The sequence below is a fragment of the Mytilus californianus genome, unplaced genomic scaffold (assembly GCF_021869535.1).
Source record: "Mytilus californianus isolate M0D057914Y unplaced genomic scaffold, xbMytCali1.0.p SCAF_7, whole genome shotgun sequence".
In the NCBI taxonomy this organism is placed as follows: domain Eukaryota; kingdom Metazoa; phylum Mollusca; class Bivalvia; order Mytilida; family Mytilidae; genus Mytilus; species Mytilus californianus.
The window spans coordinates 19,966,592-19,988,824 of NW_026262723.1; the positions used below are offsets into that span (position 1 = coordinate 19,966,592).

The following is a 22,233-nucleotide window of genomic DNA, read 5'->3' on the forward strand; positions in this document are numbered from 1 at the left end:
GACAGTTCATGTCAGAAAACATGCACATAGGGTAAGCTGGCAATAATTAAAGTCTTGTTTTCAAATTCTTTAAAAATTGAAACAGGGGTAGGGGTATAAAATGTACTGTAAAAGGAAACTTAGAGTATATGCAGTGATTTCTTTAAGGCTATAATTCTGATAAATAAGTATTGTTGTGAGAAAAAGTGTTTTTAGAGAGTTTTCTATTTGAATAAATGTTTGTATAGGTTGCACTTTGTAAATACAGCTGTTTCTCAAACCACGCCTCTTTTGGGGAGATATATAATATTCATAGATATGTTAATTTGTTAACGTACTGGTTCCCATTTATGATCTCTGTGTTTCATATCGTAGAGACATCACTTGGGAATGTAACCAGTATAGAAAAACATGGTAGCGCCTAAATTTTAATTCTTAGGAGGTCCAAAAATGGAGGTAAGGGTAGTATAGAATTTTAGTATAAGTTTAAACTCTTAAATGTTCAGGGCATATAAATGTTGAAAATATGCCGCACAGCCCTATATTTTGACCTTTGAATAAAATAGTAGTGCATATAAACTTTCCGTTCTAGGATATTATTTTTCACGAAACTTCATAGTAAAAGTGTCACAGTTTTAGCCGCAAAGGGAGTTCCTATGGGAAATTGCATTGTCTATATTTACAGAATTGCAACCTATAACAGATTGTACAGGAATAAAAGCACTAATTTTGTTCTATTCAAATCTTCAATTTTTGAATAAATTTGGGATTTTCAATGCCTCAGGCATCACTGAAGAGACATTTAAAATTGTTGACATACGCAACTGGTGCAGTAAAATTGGTACCGTTAATGTTATTTCTACCACTGGGTCGATACCTCTGCTGGTGGACTGTTAGTCCCCGAGGGTATCACCAGCCCAGTAGCCAGTGGCATGAAAATACGAATATTGTGTTATTAAAATTTGATGTAACAAAATTTTGGAAATTATTTTTAATTAAGGAATTTATCTCCCTCGTGCAAAGCTCTGATTACTTGCCCGACTTTTGCTATACTTTTAGTCCTATTTAGTTTTATCACCTCTTCAATTTTTGAATAAGTTTTGAATTTTCAAATATTTTGGCCTCAAGCATCACTGAAGAGACATTAGTTGTCGAAATGCGCATCTGGTGCAATAAAATTGGTATCGTTGATGTTATTCAAAGACACGAACTTCCTATTTTGTGGATTTCCGTGTATTTCTGTTTTTATGTTTTTTGTCGGTCTATTTCATCGTCTGTCTTTTTTTTTAAACCTAAGGTATACTTCTCGTCCCTTTTGTAATGATATTTACCGGCTTGCAGCCACAGTTTTTGGTTAAGTACTAATTAATTTATTTATACATTATTATTACAAATCGTTTATTTTTTTTTAAGTATATGACCGCTAAGGAGAATACATATTTCTTCATGTTCTCACTATGAATATGAATGAAATATTTGCCACTAAACGTTATGCAATAAACATCGATTAATCAATTATAGTATACTGCACATGAACGTATATATTAGTACATACACGTAGAAAAAACATCGAATTAACCACTTGACATATTATAAAGATTTTCCTCACTACAAAATAGATTGCTAGTACTTCCTGTAAAACAAGACTTAAATATAGAAAATACACTTAGTTTTCTTCCTTAACAAGTATTGAATACTGTGAAATGTGTAATTTAAATCAGGGGACCGATAATTGAAATTTGCGGTAAGTTTAAGACGACAAACACAAAACTATGCGACTGTCCGATTTTTATGACATCACTATTCTGTTGTAACAGTTAATCGGGGTTTTTTTTCTATCATAAAACGTGTATGTAGGCAATATTAGATTAAACAGTTGAAAAAAATACATGTCTTTGTAATGACAATAAACTGAAAGAGAATAACGCAGACGGCTTTTTTGTGTGACTTCGGTGCAAACTTTCAATATTTCAAAATATATCGATATGCCAGAGTTACGACATTTTAAAATGTGTATTCATAATTGTGAAGAAATTCATCTACTTTAAAAAATATATATATCACACACACACACACACACACACACACAGACGCATAGAGACAGATAGCTGGCGTAAATTTGTGATACTGCGAGCACTCCATATTATTTTAGAAAGGTTAAACATTTCTTTATGAGGTTAACAATCCTAGCTATTCACCATAATTCTGATCAATAATTAGACTTTCGAATGATACATATCTTGGTTGATTTAATAAGACTACATGTATTCCTATCTATCCAAACAAAATTAAAATTAAGCACCAGAAAAATCTACATCACAATGTTATTTTTCTAATGAAACTGCTTTACCGACTTGACATTGTTCTTTTGTTTTCCTTGTGGAGCGAGTACTTCTAAAAACTGCTACATTTATATATGAGATTCTGATATACACTTACATTTACATAATCCAATAAAAACTTATATGTTATAACTAATTTTGAAGACAAGAAGATATTTTGATACATCGAAATATGTTTTAAAAAAATTAACTTCAGGAGTTTCAGGACAGTTCGGTCATACACTGTAAAAAGGTGTTTTTATCAGTAACGTTTAACGTCTATGTTAAATATGGATACATGGGAGAGATAAATAGGGTTTTTTTAACTTTTATCTTTAACCAACCTGATAAATGATAGATCAAGTGTATTTTTTGTCATAGAATTATCATGCAAATGTTGTATCGGTCTCATTTGCGTCTTTAAATGCATCAAATAATCTGAGAGAAGTTGAGCAGACCTAAACAGGGAAAAGGTGTCTGCGTACTTAAAACGTTTTTACTCGGAATTATTATAGAGTATTTATCTTTTTCTGTATAACTAAATGTTCGTGCGTTTAAATTGAACAATTTTATCATAGAAGGTCCAGGAAAAGTGTTATGTTATGCTTTGTTCTTGCTATGAATGCTCGTCGGTACATGTGGATTTACGTGGGAGGTACATTGTAACAGCCATTATGTACATCTTTGAGTCTGCGCTAAGTATAGATATATCAAGAATTTTATCACGGTGTTGTTAACAAAGCGAAAGAAACACGTCATATTAGAATATTATATTGTTTTGGCTTCAATCAACTTCTTAACTCGTCACATTGTACAGTTGTATCATAGATATTTAGCATTTGAAAACACTTATGTAAACATTTCATTGAAGTAATTTTGATAATTCTATTTAATTTGTATCATATATGCCATACAATTAATATTTTTAGGTTTTGGAATGGCAGATTTTTGTTTATTGCAATCGGTGGAAAGATCCCCCGAGCATACATTGAACAATGAATCTGGTACAAATCCCGTTGAAATATCATACGGGTCTGTATCTTCCGAAGACAATGATCAGATCATAAGTGTAAAGCAGAAATCGTCAAGGAACAATCAGAAGAGTAACAAATATGAGACGCAGAAAGCGTGTGGTGGACGGTAAGTTATTCTTCTTGGTCCATTTCCTTGGCGTCTGTCTATTGTTTTAGTTGAATTTTTATTGGAAAAAAAAACACTGTTACTTTTAGTGATTATATTCTTACTTTAACTTGATAACGATTTACATCTTAAAATATGATGGTCACTTCTACGTCATTTGGTCTCTGGTGGAAAGTTGTCTCATTGACAATCATACCAAATTATTTATTTTTATACATCTGATTTTTTGCGCGCGTTTTCGCTAATAGCCATTTATATTTTCACTTGACGCTATTTCTCTACTTCAACAGCCGGGAAATGATTTATAGGAAAAATAATAAACTTAAACTATTATATCAAAATACAAGATAAGTAAATTGTGTAGTATGTTTGAATAACCTGAAGTAGTGGTACTGGTAGACTTCTTGTATAACATTAAAAAATTTCATCTCATGTCTTTAGATAACACGACAACATCATTACTTTGTTGAATTTTTTTTATATTATATATTGATTCATTTCAGGTTGTTGTTTACGAAAAATGTCTTTAATTAATTAATAAGTCTTTATTCATTACGACAACATTAGATGTAATTGAAACATAATAATAAAGGTACAATTTAGATTGCGGATGCAGGATTCCATTTTGTTAGACTCTGCGTGGACAAAATCCCTGTATGGGAATATGCATGCTCGTAGTTAAAATAACCTTTAACATTTGGCGCACCTTTGAAGAAATAATAAGTTATCATTTGGTGAAAATGACAGCGTCCACAAGATTCGGATATATTTCTGATTTAGAAATAGAAAATATTCGACGATAAAAACTCTAAACATGCATGCAACAGAAGGAGCATTACTTTAAATACAGTACAGTATAATAATACAATAATGTCATCCATTAAGTGTTGATATGCAAATTGGTAAACTTGCGGACAGAGGGAAAATAAAATTTTCTCAATTTTCAAAACAAATAATTTAATACGATATAAAATTTAAACAAAGGCCACAATTGTAAAATATGACTCTTTCCCTGAACAAACCCATTTATAGATGAAGGTTAAATCCGTTTTTAACCGGAAATATTAGTAGGACTCTAGATTTTGATATAACAAGTTGAACTGTGAGCTATTGCTCAAAAATGATATCCCTTTTATAAGTATTCGCGATTCGGTAAATAGGAAGTTGATAAGTTATGGATGTAAAAATACAGCACAATATTATATAATAGCATTCCTTTCGGAGCGGGATATAGTGATTAATTTTACCGATCTTTAGTCTTCTGTTAATTTTTCTTTACATCACTGACATTCACACATTCAACATGCATGAATAGATATAAGAAGAAGTGGTATGAGTGCCAATGAAACAACTCTCCATCCAAGTCAACATTTATAAAAGTAAACCATTATAGGTCAAAGTACGGTCTTCAACACGGAGTCTTGGCTCACACCGAACAGCAAGCTATAAAGGGCCCCAAAAATTACTAGTGTAAAACCATTCAAACGGGAAAACCAACGGTCTAACCTATATAAAAAACGAGAAATGAGAAACACTTATGAAACACATCAACAAACGACAACTACTGAACATCAGATTCCTGACTTAGGACAGGTGCAAACAATTGCAGCGGGTTTAGACGTTATAATGGTACCAAACCTTCACCCTTATCTGAAATAATAGTGTAACATCACAACATGTTACAAAGACACACTATAAAATATAAAATAAAGTTACAATAAAAAAGTGTTTTCGGGTTATTTTCTTACCCTGCGATTTTTGTATAATAATTATAAATGATTTTAAATATGCAATATTTTCTTACTTTTATTATTTCAGAACGCCCACCAGGTCAGTGTGCCTTGATATTTTGCATTCAGTGTGCATTTAAACTACAACTGCTGGAGATTTCGTCAGACCTGGAATTTCTCGCGATGGCAAAATTTCATCTTTAGTTTCGTTTACCTTCATTCTAGCAATTATTATTGCTGTTTTGTTTGTCACCACATGCTCAGAAAAATTGAACATTGACGAAGATGGTATTATATTTCGAGTTTTACTGATTTTTCTTTTGCTGGTTGCAAATCTGATTTACCTGATCTTGATCCGTAGACGACAAACAGTGTCTAGTGATGTGACGAATAATTCTCCCCACATGGTAAAAAATGTAAAAATAGTTTTTCTTGGTATTTTTACTGTGACGTGCATCACGTTTCATGCTATGAGAGTTAGTATACACATTGTATGCCCAGAGTCTTCAACAACAGACAATATCCTACGAATAGTGTATGATTGTGAGATATCTTTGTTTTACGTTTTGCAGTTTACTTTTATCATGCTGTACTCAAAGAGGATTGTTTACCCTTCCTGTTTAACACATTTTGGTGCCACAGTACTCGCAGTAACGAACGCTGCTACATTTATATCTCATTCTACAAAAGCGTACTTCGAGGAAAAGGGGGATCATCAAAAGATAACTGACTGTTTAAACCAAACAATAACATACGAAGTATATCATAGCATAAAACCATTCTTAGATCCCACTTTGCTTGAAAATGCACTATTTGCCATCCTCTTCATAAATGACATTTTTTCAAGTTGTAAAGTTAGATCTGGAGAGAACAACCCTGCTACAGACCAAACTTTAAAGGACCCACGTTCAGTGGAACTTCCGGTAAATGCGCAATCGCTTACTAAACGACCAATTAGGAAGTGGATATCAATAGTATGTTTTGGTTCAATCATATGTTCCCCATATGTCGTCATTAGGCTAGTTCAGTCACATAACGACCATGAACAACCTTTTGCACTTTATATAACACAAACTGTTTTCTTTCTAATTTTTAAATCACTTAATTATCTGGCAGTAATCAAATGTTTTTACTTCCTGCGCAGGAAAGGACAACAACATGTCAAATCTTCAACAACATCTTTGAATCTTAGCCACTATTTAATCTTATTAAGTGCTTTTGGTACAGTTATTTATTTTGGGCTACATTTGATTGCCAGTTTTGTTTCCCGTGAGAAATTGTATTTGATGGGAAATATAATGAATATGATGGCAACATTTGTTCAAACTATCCTAATACTCCAAATGAAAGATTATCAAAAGATAAACGATAAAACTAAAATATCTTCTATATCCAATATGTTTTTATTTCTGTCAATTACAAACTTAGGTTTGTGGGTATATGCTACGTTCATTGAGGCCCATTTTATATACAAACAGTTTTACGCAGTTCAGTTTTATGGATACGAAACGATGTTAATGGTTAAAAATATAGTCCTACCTATGTGCATATTCTATCGGTTTAAATGTTTTCTAGCATTTTTAGATCTATCAGGATATTTTTTTTCATGTATTTGCAATAAGCAAACATCAAAAAGGGGAAGTTATGAAAGAATGTAAATAAAAGAGAAAATGAAGCTATGCATGTGTGATACATGTATGATTGCCAATGAGACAACTATCCACCCAAATTCAAATGAAGTGGATGTAAGCAATTATAGGCAACCGTACGGCCTTCAACAATGATAAAAAACCATACCGTTTGTCGGCTATAAAAGACTCCGACATAAAAAATATGAAACAATTCTATTAAGGATGTATTCTTCTGACGTTTAAACATGTGATACAAGTGGAAAATATCAACGAATTTCAAAAATATTATAATCAAACTTAAGTGTATGAAAAAATTGTGTATTAACAATGAGCAGTTTTTGAGTAATAAAAATTTCAAATTTAATCACCAATCAAGTCAGTCTCATTAGCCTAAATGTTGAGAAAATGGGTGAGGGGTACACGAAATGATTTTACCAGAAACATGTACATCCCATATCAATTTTTTCTTTTCAGATTTATTAGATATGTTTTTTTTTTTTTTCAATCAATTATAACAAAGAAGTTGAAATAATATGCTTTTTGTTCTAAAAAAAGAGAAAAATTCCAAATTTACAAAATTGACAGCATGGTATATTTGACATGAAAAAGCAGCAAAATTTTATAAAACTTTCTTATATTAACACCTACCTTTTATCCAGATTGGTCCACTTCATCTTTATTGAAAGTATGAAAAAAAGTTTATTTGTGAAACTGTGATTTATTTCATGATAATAGGCCAAAAAAGGGTAAAAATTGATGAAAAATTGGAAAATCATCAGAATGAGGTACTAAAATGGCATAGCCAAAAAAGAAGTGCACCACCATATGGTTTTTTCTTCACCAATTATTTTTTTACAGTCATATAAACCCAAAAATCAGGTTAAGAAAAAAGTTTAATTCTAGAAATTTTTGGCTCCTCAGAGGTGTGCAGCCTTAAGAAAACTAACAGCCTAATTTATAACAAAACAATTTACGAAAAACAAATATGACAGACATGAACAAACGAAAACCACTGAACTACAGGCTCTTGCCTTGGACAGACACATAAAGAATGTGGCGGGGTTAAACATGTTTGTGAGTGCTCATCCCTCCCCTAACCTGGAACAGTGGTGTTACAGAACAACATAAGAACAAACTATAAAAGTCAGTTGAAAATGGCTTAACTCATCAGATCAATACAAATCAGAAAAAGATCTAACAAAAACATAGACCGGACATGGCAGGGTATTTATACATCCCTAACAACGAAAGACACAAAGTACAGATCTGAGAGTACTTGCAGTTACTGACAGCTAGTTCAAAGCAAATAACAACTCATAAAAGAAATCATGTATCTAAGACTAAATTAATGTATCGTGCAATCAGAACACATCCAACATGCAATGGATTTAGTGTAAAGACGTCATTAATAGTATATATATATATATATATGTTACAGGCATTTTGTAAAATGCCTGAAAACTCTAGGCATTTTCTAAACTGTTTGTTAGATTCAGGCATTTAGTATAATTGACTATTTTTTTTAGACATTTTACAAAATGCCTGGAAAAATTGAAAGGCGTTTTACAAAATGCCTGAATTATCTTATGTCAGGAATGAAATATTTACAATTTGAGCAATTGAAAATATCGAACACCAGGGCAGTTTTATCTTTGAAAATAACTGCAATTTAATCCTGCAAGAGTTTTAATGATTAAAAAAAAATTCTACTCAATTATTTGAAATTCCAACAAGCACCGAACTGGACAGTTATTTGTTATTCACGTTTGAATGGCAGGATCTGCTACACATTTATCCTAAATTTATTTTGGACTACAACCACATGTGGTGAAACCCGGACCATCTGTGACCCATTCAGATGTGTTAATAATTTTTTTCTGATAAAACACTTAACGTTCGACCAACATAGAGTTCGCAAAAAGCACACACATGAATATTTCTTTTTTATGTGTTCCCAACATATTCAAAGTCACATTACTATGATTAGGGTTGACTGACATGATTTAGCTAATCAGAGCATGAAGCAGATATACGCATGTCGGCTGATGCTTCCACAGCAGGAGACGCTCACACTGTCAATGCACCTTTATTTGTCTTTTCTTGATCCATTTTCAAGGTTTTAACAATGGTTAATTATTGTCGTATTAATTCATCAGATTGTTAAGATCCAAGAATTCCCTTGAGGCAGTGGAAGATACTCATATTTTAGCTTCACAACCAAACATGGCCTTGTATTGCAAAACCCATCCTATATGTAGGGGGGAATCCATTTAGCTGTGCAGGATGTATAATTTTTCTGTCCCTATCCAACTTTCTTTCATTTCAAGTGGCACTCAAAATTACTGTCCTTTATCCGGGCCTATCCATTGCAGAAATTATCTCTTTGATTCATTATCAATTCGTTCTCGTCTTAAAAATGTATGAAATATTTGCTACTGAATGCAAACAAACAACAATCAGTCAATGTAAAATAATGCTCCTTTTTTCTGATTCATGTAACACATTTCTGTTTTGAATCTAGATTTTCTCAAAATTTGTTTGTAATCTTTGTTCTATTGTAAGAGCAATTTGTCCTTCTGCTATCTTGACAAGAAAATCATAAAATTACTTAAGGCGAAGTATACGTAATTGCACGCCTCTAGCGGAATTCGGGATACAAAACGTGCGTCGTTAGTTACGCAAGTTATCTCCCCTACTCCAAGAACGGGAAATGGGCACATGAAAGAGAAATCATCATTTTAATGACTTTGTGCGGTCAATCATGAACCCAAACAAGTATTCCTGTGCTATGTCAAAATTTCAAAGAAATTAGCTGACTGCAATCAGATATCTTAGATCTTAGTATCCTATTGTGTGTTAGTCTGAAACTGTTTTTGCTTTAGCCTCACGCAGGAGCAGGTACATAATACCGCTCGTATTTATTTCAACAGAAATTAAAAATAAACAAATAAACTAGTGACAATTCTGCTTCTAGTCGTATCATACTCGTTAAAATCAATCCAGAATTGATCCCACAATATTATTTGAATGAAATTCACAGTGTGAGTGTAGCGTAATATTGAAGGTAACGCATAATTTGCGGTAAATTGCATGTAAATATGTATGTTGAACTAGAAAGACGTTGGCATGTCCCGTTTTTTAAGCAATTGAAAATTTTAGGATAATTTATATTTGTGTGAAAAATATAAACGATACTAAAGGGTAATCGACCACAAGTGAAACATTTTTATCATGTATACATAAGTGGAAGGATAAAGGTTACAGAAAAAAAACGAACAAAATCTAAATTAAGAACCATGGTTGAAACTGAAACTACACATGTACAATGTATGATAAAAATAGAACATGCAGTTTTTTTCTTGATCAAATTCGAATTTCGAAAGGATAGCGAAATTTACATTCTTGTGTTGTTCTTTTGTGTATCATTCAGAAGTAGAGAATACAATTTTGAATTAATTTTTTCTTCTCAAGTATCAATATTGAAGATTACTAGTATTATAGAATTATAGAGTATAAGGTTTAGGGAAGAAGGGAGAGGGTGGAGAAAATAATGTTACTATGTCGGGGCCTTTTATAACCGAATAAACGTTAGGAATTTTTCTCATGGTTGATGGCCTTATGGTTGCCTATTATAATTGCTTATATCCACTTCATTCAATAAGGCAGCTGGGGTGTCAAAATTTTCGGCGATAAATGTTTTGTAAGCTTCTGTAAAAGACTTTTCGGTGAAAGTAATTTCAAATTTCAATTTAAAAACTGGGGATCGCGGACCTTGTTTTTTCGTAACAATACATTGAAATTAACCACATTTAGGGTATTTTATTTTGTTTATATAGGGGGAAACTTAAGTTTTCCTTATTGAAGAAACATTAAACGATAGAATTGTCTAAAATTCGAAGAGATAATTTCGTTAATTATTACTTCTGAAATATATATATATATATATAAAAGGGGGTCACGGGCCTAATTTTCTTGAAAAAAATATTGATAGTTCAATCTTTAAATTTCAAGTTGTAGGTATTTTGTTGTATATTGAATGATACTTGGTAAACTATTTGTAAAACAAATAAGTAATTTTGCAACATGACCAGAAATGACGCTCAGAAAAAATACACCCAATAGATCTACCTTAAACTGTCGCAAATAGTTGTCCAATTTGCAATGATACCACATCTCCTTATTTTTATATCACATTAAAAAACCCAATTTATTTGCATTAGATACAGGTACAATACGCAAGAAAAGGGGGGTTCAATTTTTTTTTATAAATTCAATGTGGGGGATCAATATTTTTTGCACATAGAAATAAGTAGTTCACATACTTCAACGGAGACAAAATGTCAAGAAGAACATTACAAAAGTCAAATCGAAATATATTTTTAACACCATTTATATACAATTAAGTAAGACATCACAAGACTTTAGTGACGTAGGATCTGAAACTGCCATTTTGTGTCATTTTGTCCCATATAAAATGCATAGGTGCTTCATAATCCGAATAATTTAGTCGTTATACTTCACTCACTTCAATCACTAAATTAACAAGCATTACTGCCAAGTTTTGTTATAATCAGCTTAATAGTTTGAGAGAAATTAAGTATAAATTAAAACGAAATCTACAGCGATTTGTGCAAAATTTTGTCCAAAAATACAAATCACGCCGCATCATGGAAGAATATAGTGTAGAGCAATAAATTCTCCAATAAATGATTAAATATTCATCTAATCTGCATACAAACAGTTGAATATTGATACAACAGATGATTCTGAGATGATGAACAACACTAATGTATCTTTTTGTTTCATTACAAGATCGCTTTGGGTCCATGTATACCTCTCACTCCCTCAAAATTTGTACTTTTTAGGCTAATAAATAAAAATTTTGAGGTTACTATCAAACATTTATGAATGAAATGTGACAATAAATGAGTAATTGAATTGTTCAAGCTGTAAGCATGAACTATCCATATAAAAGTTAGCGACTCAATGGAGGTTTCAATAAGGCCTTAGTACGTACAACTTAAGTTAAAGCAGCGTTCAAGAGAGGGACATATAATAGATCCCTCTAAGTAAATAATGTGTTGTTACTGTTTCAAAAAGTTTACTTTTTAATGTATATTTTTTACAGAGTTACTTAGGATAAAGTTATCTTTAATAGCCCAATATAGGAAATTAGAAAAAAAGTCAGAAAAAGCTATTCAAAGCACTGGCTTGCTCTACCTACTAATATTCATGGAAGAGGCCTCATGGAAGAGCTCTATTGCAAGGCAATTTTCCCTCGAATGTGTTTTTGGACTCAATACACTGAGAATATTTCATTTTCAATATTTTCCTGAAATAACATGATACGTGTTTTGCATGTTAAAATTTTGGCATGTTTAATAGAGGGGGGATCACAATTTTTAAATGTTTTTACGGGGGGGATCAAATAAAAATAGTGGAATATTATGGGGGAATCAAGAAATTTTGTATGTTTCATTTCAAAATGACCAGCCCCCCGTCCCAGGTAAAAAATGATAAGTCCCTAAACTCGTATAGCATTACATTATGAACAGTCTCCTTGCCAACTTCCGAAGCAAGGTTGTCGGCTCTCCGAACTTTCTAGAAGTCCTGATTTTATTGCCGAGTTTATGAGCTTCGATCCTTGCTTAGAAGTGGTCTCCTTACATAATACTGGATACAATCTAATGAATTTACACTAGAAACATTTTTTAGCATAATACTGGATGATTACATTCTCATAACATCGCCCTTGATACATTCGTATAGCATTACATACGTACATTCGTATAGCATTACATACGTACATTCGTATATCATTGCATAGGTACATTCGTATAGCATTACATACGTACATTCGTATAGCATTACTACATACGTACATTCGTATAGCATTACAAACGTACATTCGTATATCATTACATAGGTACATTCGTATAGCATTACATACGTACATTTGTATAGCATTACATACGTACATTTATTTCATGACACCAGTACATTTATATCATGACACCAGTACATTTATATCATGACACCAGCACATTTACAGCATATAACTACAATACACAAAGCTTTAGAATTAGACTTAACGATACGGCTTTAGCATTACAATATACACAATGCTAAGGCATAACACAGGCAGTGATCTATGCAACGGGAAGTTATATAAAATCTCCGATCTGTTTTATTTTGCTGAAATTCATATAAGGGTTCTTCTTTTGACCTTGTTACAGCAATTAACAAGATAATGTGCATTTGCAGATTTCTTATTTTTTATGAGTCGTACATGTGGAAATTTAAGAAATAATGGTACAAGAAATTATTTTTTTTGTTAATGAATCTCCAGCAAACATTATACCATGTATAATGCCTTGTCGTGTAGTTAAAGAAAAGGGAAAGCTATCGAGACAGGAAATTTTTAAGTAAAATTGTAGAATCACGTGCACGTGTATGAACTTGATAAATAGAATGGGTTGTGTACGCAATACCTCGCATAGTGCCGGATTTTTAAAATAGCTCAGGAACCTTGATTTTTGCAACGACAGTCATTATGTTTCGTTTAAATGGTGTATATTATTGTGTATATTTATTTTCTGTCCCCGCAACCTGTCTATCACTTAAATTAAAGTTAAAACAGACGTTTTTTTTCAAAATTCCCTATCATTTCATTATAATTTCCGTGACCCGTATACGATTTCTTTAGTATAATATTCAAATAAGCAAAGTGGCGTTGATTTCTGGATATGAGCAGAATCCACATGTAAAATATAAAAAAAATCTGTGGAGTAGTTACACATGTATATCACGTACACTTCGCCTTAACGTAGTTTCACTAAAAAGAATACAAACTTTCCCAGTTGGTTTTGAAGAATAATCTCATTTTTATCGAAGCACTAGTTATTTTCTTTACAAGATAAATGCGTTTTTAGTCATTTGCATCTCAATTATCATTATCATTATCATTTTTTAACAAATTACCTGAAACTGGACAGGCAATTTGTTGAATTTTCTTTCAAAATTTCTGTCATTCTACAAAATGACTAGGTATTTTTAGTCATTTTATATAATGCCTGTCAAGGTTAGGCATTTTATAAATTGCCTGAAAATTAAGTCATTTTGCAAGATGCCAAAATGTAGAAAATGCCTGTAACATATAAAAAAATAATGAAAAAGCAATGTGTGTAACCCTGAGAGTTTTCTTACTTAAATTTTCATGAACTTAACCATAATGGCCTTATTCATCTTACTTTCAAATTGTCAATCTTAGTACAAAGAACGATTTATGTGCAAGATACACCCATGATAGCCTAAACTTTAACAAACTTGAATAGCATTACCTGCTGTTAAATGGTCACAAAATGCCGAGGTTAAATTTTGATATGCCTGGTGTACCCCAATCAGGTGTGGTTCTATATTCATACAATCTCTTCGCACCTGACCTTCTCTTATAGTCTTCATGCAAGCAGACACACCTTTAAAGTAACTGAAAGTAAAATACTTTAGTATGCATAATTAGAAACCAATTAATAAATGTTTTATAAGATAAACAAATTGAAATATGTTGCAGCTGAAAAAAATATTATAGTGCAGATACAGAAATGATCTAACTGATATTTCTATGAAATTTTAACGTTATTATTTACTCTCGAAATGGGCAAAAGACAAATATACTTTCGTCTTATATAGATATAACAAGATGTGGTATGAGTGCCAATGAGACAACTCTCCATCCAAGTCACAATTTGTAAAAGTAAACCTTTATAGGTCAAAGTATATGTGATTCACTTTTTTTGGGTTGTTGTCTCATTCAGTCATTGACACACACCTCACATCTCTTATTTTTTAATCTTATCTTTTTCTTTTAAGATGGCTAAAACATGTTGATATAAGAGTATTATTTCAAATGCATACTTTAGATACTCTTTATATTAGCAAAACTGGTTTTAGGCTGAGAGTTATTTCAATGGCACTCACTGAAAAACTCTATTTATAATATTGTGTTTGAACGGGCAGTATTAAAGGAACAACAACCGATTCATTTCTATTGGCGATTTTCTTAAGTTTTGTTTCAAGCAAGGATTACTATGCAAATTAATCCTTGTTTCAAAGTACATGTATTTCATGATTTTGGGCACACAATTTAATGAAAAAATAGGGGTCACCAAGTATGTGACGCCACAGTAGCAATTTCAGTTTCGTGGGTTTTTTATTTTGCCCGAAAGCGAAAATGATTTGGTTGAACAATTTGAAATTTTAAATAATCACTTAGTATCGAACCTGGACTTTTTGTTATTTTTAAAAAGGTGAACAGTATCGACTAAGCAAAAAAGATGGTGAATCGTTGAGTAAATCCAGATAGGGATATGTCTGTTACACAACTTGAAAATGCTAATAGATACCAACACGTAATGGAGACAAATGCCTCACTTTTGAAACAATGACAACCTTTGAAAAACATTTTTTGTGCAAAATTATGAACATTTTTTTAATAAATGATTTTAGACGGGTTCTTGGAACAAGAGAAAAATAGAAGAAAAGGGAAACTTATGAGAAAAACAAAATCGATTGAATTATTCAGTGAAACAGAAACATGTGAAGCGACGAAAAGTCTGTACTCGATGTTCAGTATAGCTAGAACAAAAATTTCCCGAATATACTTCTAGCAATCTGCACCTCTGATAAAAACAAGATAGTCTAAAAAAAAAAAATGCCACGGAGAAATTTTAGTTTGAAAGTGTGGATATTCTGACAAAACTGCAACAATTGATTTGCTTATAATATATAGTAACCACTGCATAATGTTGTGACCACTGCATCATGTTGTGACCACTGCATAGAATGTTGTGAAAACTCAGTGTATATAATGTTTTTATAAATGTATACAATGTTGTTACCACTGCATATATGATAGTGTGACCACTGCATATAATGTTGTTACCACTGCATATAATGTAGTGACCACTGCATATTATAATGTTGTCATGACTGTATATAATGTTGTTACCACTGCATACAATCATAACGGTGTGACTACTGCATATAATGCTGTCACGGCTACATTATATGTTATTCAGGTCTCAGACAGGGTATATAATGTGACATTCCCCGCTTAGAGTTTATATTCCCTAAGCCGAAGTACTAGTTAAACATTCACCATGCAGTATATATATTCATTATATATGTTTGGCTTGTTTATATTCATTATATGAGCCGCGTCGGATAGAAATCGACCTTATGCAATTCGACGTCAAACCGAGTAACGTTACGATAAAGTTTCGCATCGTTTTCATGCATGTAGTAATTGACGTTATAAAAATAACTTATGTCTGTTTCATACAAAACTACGTTTTTTCAAAAAATTATTGTGGGGACATTTCTGTTCGGATTTTAATGTACTTGGAACCAATAGAAGCAGAATTGTCACAGTTATATTTGTTTATTTGGTTAGATTTTTGTTGTAGAACGTTTTCAATTTTTGGTAATATAACCAGTACTGTTTTTGTTCAGAAATTTCGTATGTATAAATTTCAACGAAATTAAATTGTAAAAAACTGTGATACATGTTCATAGCATGAGAAAACAAAAAAAATGGACGACAAAACTATGACAAATTAAACTAGTATACTTTAGACGATTCTCCGTCTTTTAACTCTCTATTTGTGAAAATCCAACATAAAATGCCTTCAAAATGTTTTTTTGAAAAAGTGGGGTTTTATATCAAATTTGTAAAAACAAAACTTTTGGTCATGCACTGTTTATATAATGTTAAACTCTCGGGGAAACCGTACAACTTTAATCTGATTAAATCGGGCCTATGTCTATCGTGTTACATACATATAGGACAAAACTAGTATATTATTTCTGATAAGTTAAGTAAAAAATGCCGATAATCTTTCACGGAAACCGCCTTATCCGGTCCGACATGAACATTTTCAAATAATCTGGGAACCGTCACCTGCCCGTGTCGCGTGTCGTCTGCTTTAATAAAATAACAAATGTTTCTTCTCCTTAATCCTGTTCTTTTCTAAGTAACATATTTCTTAATCTTAGTATCAGTTTTGGCTTACAAGAATACATTGTTTTGCTCAGGTATGTATAAATTTCCTAATACGTTCTAAATATAGAACTATTTTTACGTCCACGATCTTCTTCTTCTTCTTCTTCTTAGATATAGTAATTAAACTCAGTAATGAGTACTCAATACTTGTGCGTTACGTAGGTGTTGGTAATGTCTATTTACAATAAAAGATCAAAGATCAAAAAAGAAAATACGGTGCATGCTGTACAGTTGGTTCAGGATAAAAACATTCCATCATCTAGGTAACTAGTGTCTTGAAAGCTTCGATAGTGGGAGCTTTCACTGTCGATTCCGGTAATTTATTCCAGGCTATTACTGTTCTTGGAAAGAATGAGAATTTGTAGTAATCATGTATTGGGCTGAAGATGGTGTATGCCATGGTATTGTAGTGTCTTGATGTTCTATTTAGTGGAAATAGGTAAGTATCTGTTGGAATTGCTACTAGTCCATTTACAATTTTGTAAAATAGGCATAATCTGATGTTCACTCTTCGTTGGTAGAGAGGTATCCAGTTAAGCTTGATTATCATGCTTGTGACAGTCGATTCGTTACTGTAGTCATTGAAAATATAGCGAGCTGCTCTTCTTTGTACCCGCTCTATTTTGTCAATATTTTCTTGTGTATAGGGATCCCATATGGCTGCGCTATATTCCACTCTTGGTCTTATAAGTGCATTGACAGCATTGGTTTTTGTTTGTTGTGGAGCTTTTTTGATGTTTCTGCTGAGCATCCCTTGTGCTTGGTTTGCACTGGCTACAATGTTGTTTATGTGTAGGTTCCAGCTAAGGTCGTCTTTGATGGTAATTCCCAAGTATTTCGTGTCTGTGACTGCTTCTAGTTGTTTCCCATGCATGTAATAGGGTTCTTTTATGGGGGTTTTAGATCTTGTTAGGTGCATCACGTTGCATTTGCTGACATTAAATTCCATTTTCCATTTCTGTTCCCATTTCGTCAGTGTAGTCAGATCTTTTTGAAGGATGGCTTGATCTTTGGTAGTTCTAATTGGCCGGTAGATGGTGCAATCATCAGCAAACAGACGGATTGTTGACTGTATATCATCAGTGATGTCATTGATGAAGATAAGGAAAAGGACAGGTCCAAGTACACTGCCTTGGGGTACTCCAGATGTTACTCCTACTTTGTCTGAATACTTATTTTCCAGTACAACTGCCTGAGTGTGTTCTGTTGTCTAAAAATGCTGTGATCAATTTGTGATTTTTCCCTCTTATCCATTAGTGTCTGAGCTTGTGTAGCAGGCGTGGATGGCTGACTTTATCAAATGCCTTTGCAAAGTCCAGGACTATCATGTCTGTTTGTGTCTTTAAGTCCATCGTACATGTTAGATCATGTATCAGGCCTATGAGTTGTGTCTCGCACGATCTCTTACTTCTAAAGCCGTGTTGGAATTCGGATAGTATTTCATTAGTTTCTAGATGTTTCATGACGTTGGATACTACGATGTGCTCCATTAGCTTGCAAAGGATACAGGTTAATGAGACAGGCCTGTAGTTTGCTGGTTCATGGCGCGGCCCTTTCTTGTAGATTGGACAAACAAATGCGTGTTTCCAGTCTGTTGGTGTTTTTCCTAGAAACATAGATTTATTGAACAGGAAAGTGACTGTTGCAGCTAATTCATGATGTAGTTCTTTCAGTATTCTTGGGGTGAGATGGTCTAGCCCACTTGCTTTGTTAGGGTTGAGTTCTTTCAGCAGCTTTTCTACTCCATTTATTGTGATGTTGATTTCATTCATGGTGTTGAATTTTTTATTTCCCATATTTGGCATTTCAGTTTTGTTGTCTTCAGTAAACACTGATTGGAACTGGTGGTTTAATGTGTTTGCTTTGTCAACTGTGTCATTAGATGTTTGTCCTTCATGTTTCAATGGTGGGACTCCAGCTGTTTCTTTCCTATTTTTACATTTTATACAAAGTGAAAGTACTATCTATTTTTAGTAATATGTATTTTAATTTCGTTTAGTAGCATAACATCTGTCATAAAAATAATTGTATACAAATCCTTAGTTTTACTAAACTAAGGTAATTGGCTGAAAAACTATTTCTGGTGATTTATAACGAAATTTGTGCTGTATTGCAAAACTTTGACACGCACACGCAAAAAAAAAAATTAAGTCAAAAGTTATTCATATCATTGTACCGTTGCATTTTGGACAATTTAAAAAGAAACAACAACACAAATATACAATATTAAAGAGAGACAAAAACGTTTTGCGTGCTCAAGGTTGATTTTGTACTGTTTGCAAGCAATTTATGCTCATATCTATTCAGAAATTTAGAAATGTTTTTGCGTGAAATTTCTGTTCAATGACATATCTATTTAGAAATTGAAAGAAAGAGGGAAACATTTGCAAAATACATGTGTACATGTATCATTTGGAAAACTAAAAACTATCAAGATAAAACCTTTTAAACCTCCTTTTTCATATCCCGAAAAATTAGTATTCGGGCAATAAGTTTCCCGATCTATGCATCCGTGGGTTTTGCATTTTCGCGTCCGTCCGTCCGTCTGCGTGACTAAGGTAACAATTTTAAAAGATGTTAACTGTGATGTTGGGATAATAAATACTAAACCAAATTTTCATCTTAAAAAAACCCGTTTATTTTGAAATTTGAACAACTAAAATTTAAATATAAATTATTTGAGATTTTGGTCTACATACGGTATCACAAATCACTGGTGAACTATTAGGGCGCAAAGCGCGACAACCAGTCTGTCGAAACAATCTCTTGGTTCAATTTGTCTTTAATTCCATTCCTTTTTAATGTTGTAGTAAATTCCTGAAATGGACTGGTTCAATAACATAGGATGCGAAGAACTAGAAAATTTAGCAGTTGCCTATTTTGAACAATATATAGGGTCAATACCAAAGGTTTTGGCGTCAAGCAGTAATGAACTGAATGTGTCTGATAACGGCGATTCCGATATTGAAAATGACGAATCTGATATTGAAAATACATGTGACACAATCCAAGCTAGGGCCCGGAAATTTTATTCCACTTCCGTCATTCAAGATCAATCGGAAAATACATGTACTCTTAATCAAAATGATGAACTAGAGGATCCTTCCCGACTTCGAATAAAATTTTTAATGCTCTATTTGCTAACGACTGTAATTGCACAAAAAAATGTTTTACAAAGCTTTCAACATTCAGAGAACAGGCCTATGATGTATCGTTATCTGTCCGTGAATTTACAAAAGCAGAGCGTGACATGTACTTGCTTTCAAAATTAGAAAACTTAGAAATAACAGACTCGGTTTTCAGAGGCGGAAAGAGAGAACGAAAACGATACCGATATTCTTTTCAAGGAGTTGAGATATGCGAGGTTACATTGAGAAATGTTTATAACATTGGGAGGAGCGAATTTAAAAGTTTAAAAAAGCACTTAAATGAAAATGGCGTGACCCCTCGATCACATGGTTTAGTGGAAGAAAATCGAATCACGGACATTCATTTGAAGTGATTGAAAATACGGTAAAATTTATCAAGCGGTATGCTGATGAATTTGGTCTCCCTCTTCCAGCTGCGCCTCGGGTAACCGACAATACCCTCCTATTCTTCTATCTTGTAGCGAGAGCAAGAAATATGTACACTCTAAATATGTTGATTCATGTGTTAACTCAGAACAACAATATGTTCAACTAACAGTATTTAAGGAAGTTTGGAATGCATGTGTCCATCATATTCAATTTATGAAACCAAAGACGGATCTGTGTAAAACGTGCTTTCAGTTGAGGGAGGAAATTTCCGGATCTATTTCGGAAGACGCGAAATTAGTGACAACCCAAAAATTAATTGACCATATACAGTCTGCGCGAACGGAGCGTGAATATTATAAATTATGTACACAACGATCACGCGATGAATCAAATTGTCTGAGTCTAAAATAGGAAAGTATAACTTTCCATGTTCAAAAAATTTTGAAAATGTTCATTATACTTTTGACTTTTCACAATATGTAAACTTGCCACATTCGTCTCAACAGGTTGGAGCTCTTTACTTTTTAACACCTCGAAAGGTTCAAATATTTGGAGTTTGCGATGAAAACTTTCCAATGCAAACGAATTATTTGATTGATGAGCAACAAACAATCGGGGAAAATGGAAGTCGGACACATGGACCCAATGCTGTTTTAAGCATGCTGCATCATTATCTGCATGGTAATACTTACGGTGAAAAGGCGTGTCATTTTCATGCTGATAATTCTGTGGGACAAAACATAAATAAAACTACTTTACATTATCTGTTGTGGAGGTGCGCAAAGTGTTTACACAAAACTATTAATTTGCATTTTATGATTGCTGGACACACAAAATGTGTATGTGACGCATGTTTTGGCATATTGAAAAAGAAATTTAGAAAGTCGGACGTAAACACTATCACAACTGGTTAAAATTGTTTACTATTCTGCCAAATGCAACAGGTCAGAAGTTTATAATGAAAATGACGATGACGAAAACAGTTTAAAATGGTACAGATGGGATCATTTCTTCACTAAATATTTTAAACCACTCAGAGGTATAGGAAAGTTCCATCACTTCAGATTTACCAGTGACGAAGTAGGAGTCGTATTTGCGAGAGAAACTCTTGATCAACCGGAGAAAAGGCTGGTCCTCCTAAAGGAAAGCGCAAACCTACCGGAGTTGCTCGCGACACTTCGAGAAGTTATTCAGCCAGCGGGGCTGACAGAGGAGAGAAGGCGTTATCTGTACAATGAAGTCCGTCCTTTTTTTCAGTTTAATTTCCGTGACGAATTTTGTCCTCGTGCTTCTGAGGAGTAACATTTTACATGTACTGGTTAAAGTTGGATTGAAAACTTGAGAATCTTTTATGTTTTTATTGTAACAATCTTATAACTTAAATTAAATATTGTATACAAATGCATGTTTTCATGGCTCTCTTTATTACAAGAAAATGACTAATACAGAATAAAATTAATGCAGGATAACGTTGATTTCACGACGTTGTCGTGATATTCTGTGGTTAAATATATTTATCCGTAAAAACTTTGAAATGGCGAAACTTTTTAAAGAAGAAAGCTAGAGTAAAACGGTTTTGTGTATTCAAATTGTATGACTTTTAGCAAAATGAATATGAACAAAACTCAAATTGAGATTTTTTTTGCATAAGGTCGATTTCTATCCGACGCGGCTCATATGTTTATTGTTTCTTTGAAATATTTTGAGTAATTCTTTTAAATGCAAGTTTTTCATCTTGACATTTTTTTTTTCGTTATTTTTCCAATAAATTTTTTAGATTTCATGTAACGTCACAGTACCCAAATTGCACCGAGTACCCAAATTGCACCTATTCAACAAAAATAGCTGAGGAAA

At 32.8% G+C, this 22,233-nt stretch overlaps 1 protein-coding gene and 1 pseudogene across 1 annotated transcript; both read left to right on the plus strand.

The window, feature by feature from the left end:
* Window positions 1-1,675: 1,675 nt before the first annotated feature.
* LOC127709920 (uncharacterized) lies at window positions 1,676-7,259 on the plus strand. Its single transcript, XM_052215624.1, has 3 exons — window positions 1,676-1,723; window positions 3,230-3,440; window positions 5,259-7,259. Exon 3 carries the CDS (start codon window positions 5,575-5,577, stop codon window positions 6,826-6,828), a length of 1,254 nt encoding a protein of 417 aa, XP_052071584.1. The 5' UTR covers window positions 1,676-1,723; window positions 3,230-3,440; window positions 5,259-5,574; the 3' UTR covers window positions 6,829-7,259.
* Window positions 7,260-7,581: 322 nt separating this feature from the next.
* Window positions 7,582-21,719, plus strand: LOC127708278 (uncharacterized; annotated as a pseudogene).
* The last annotated feature ends 514 nt before the right edge of the window (window positions 21,720-22,233 follow it).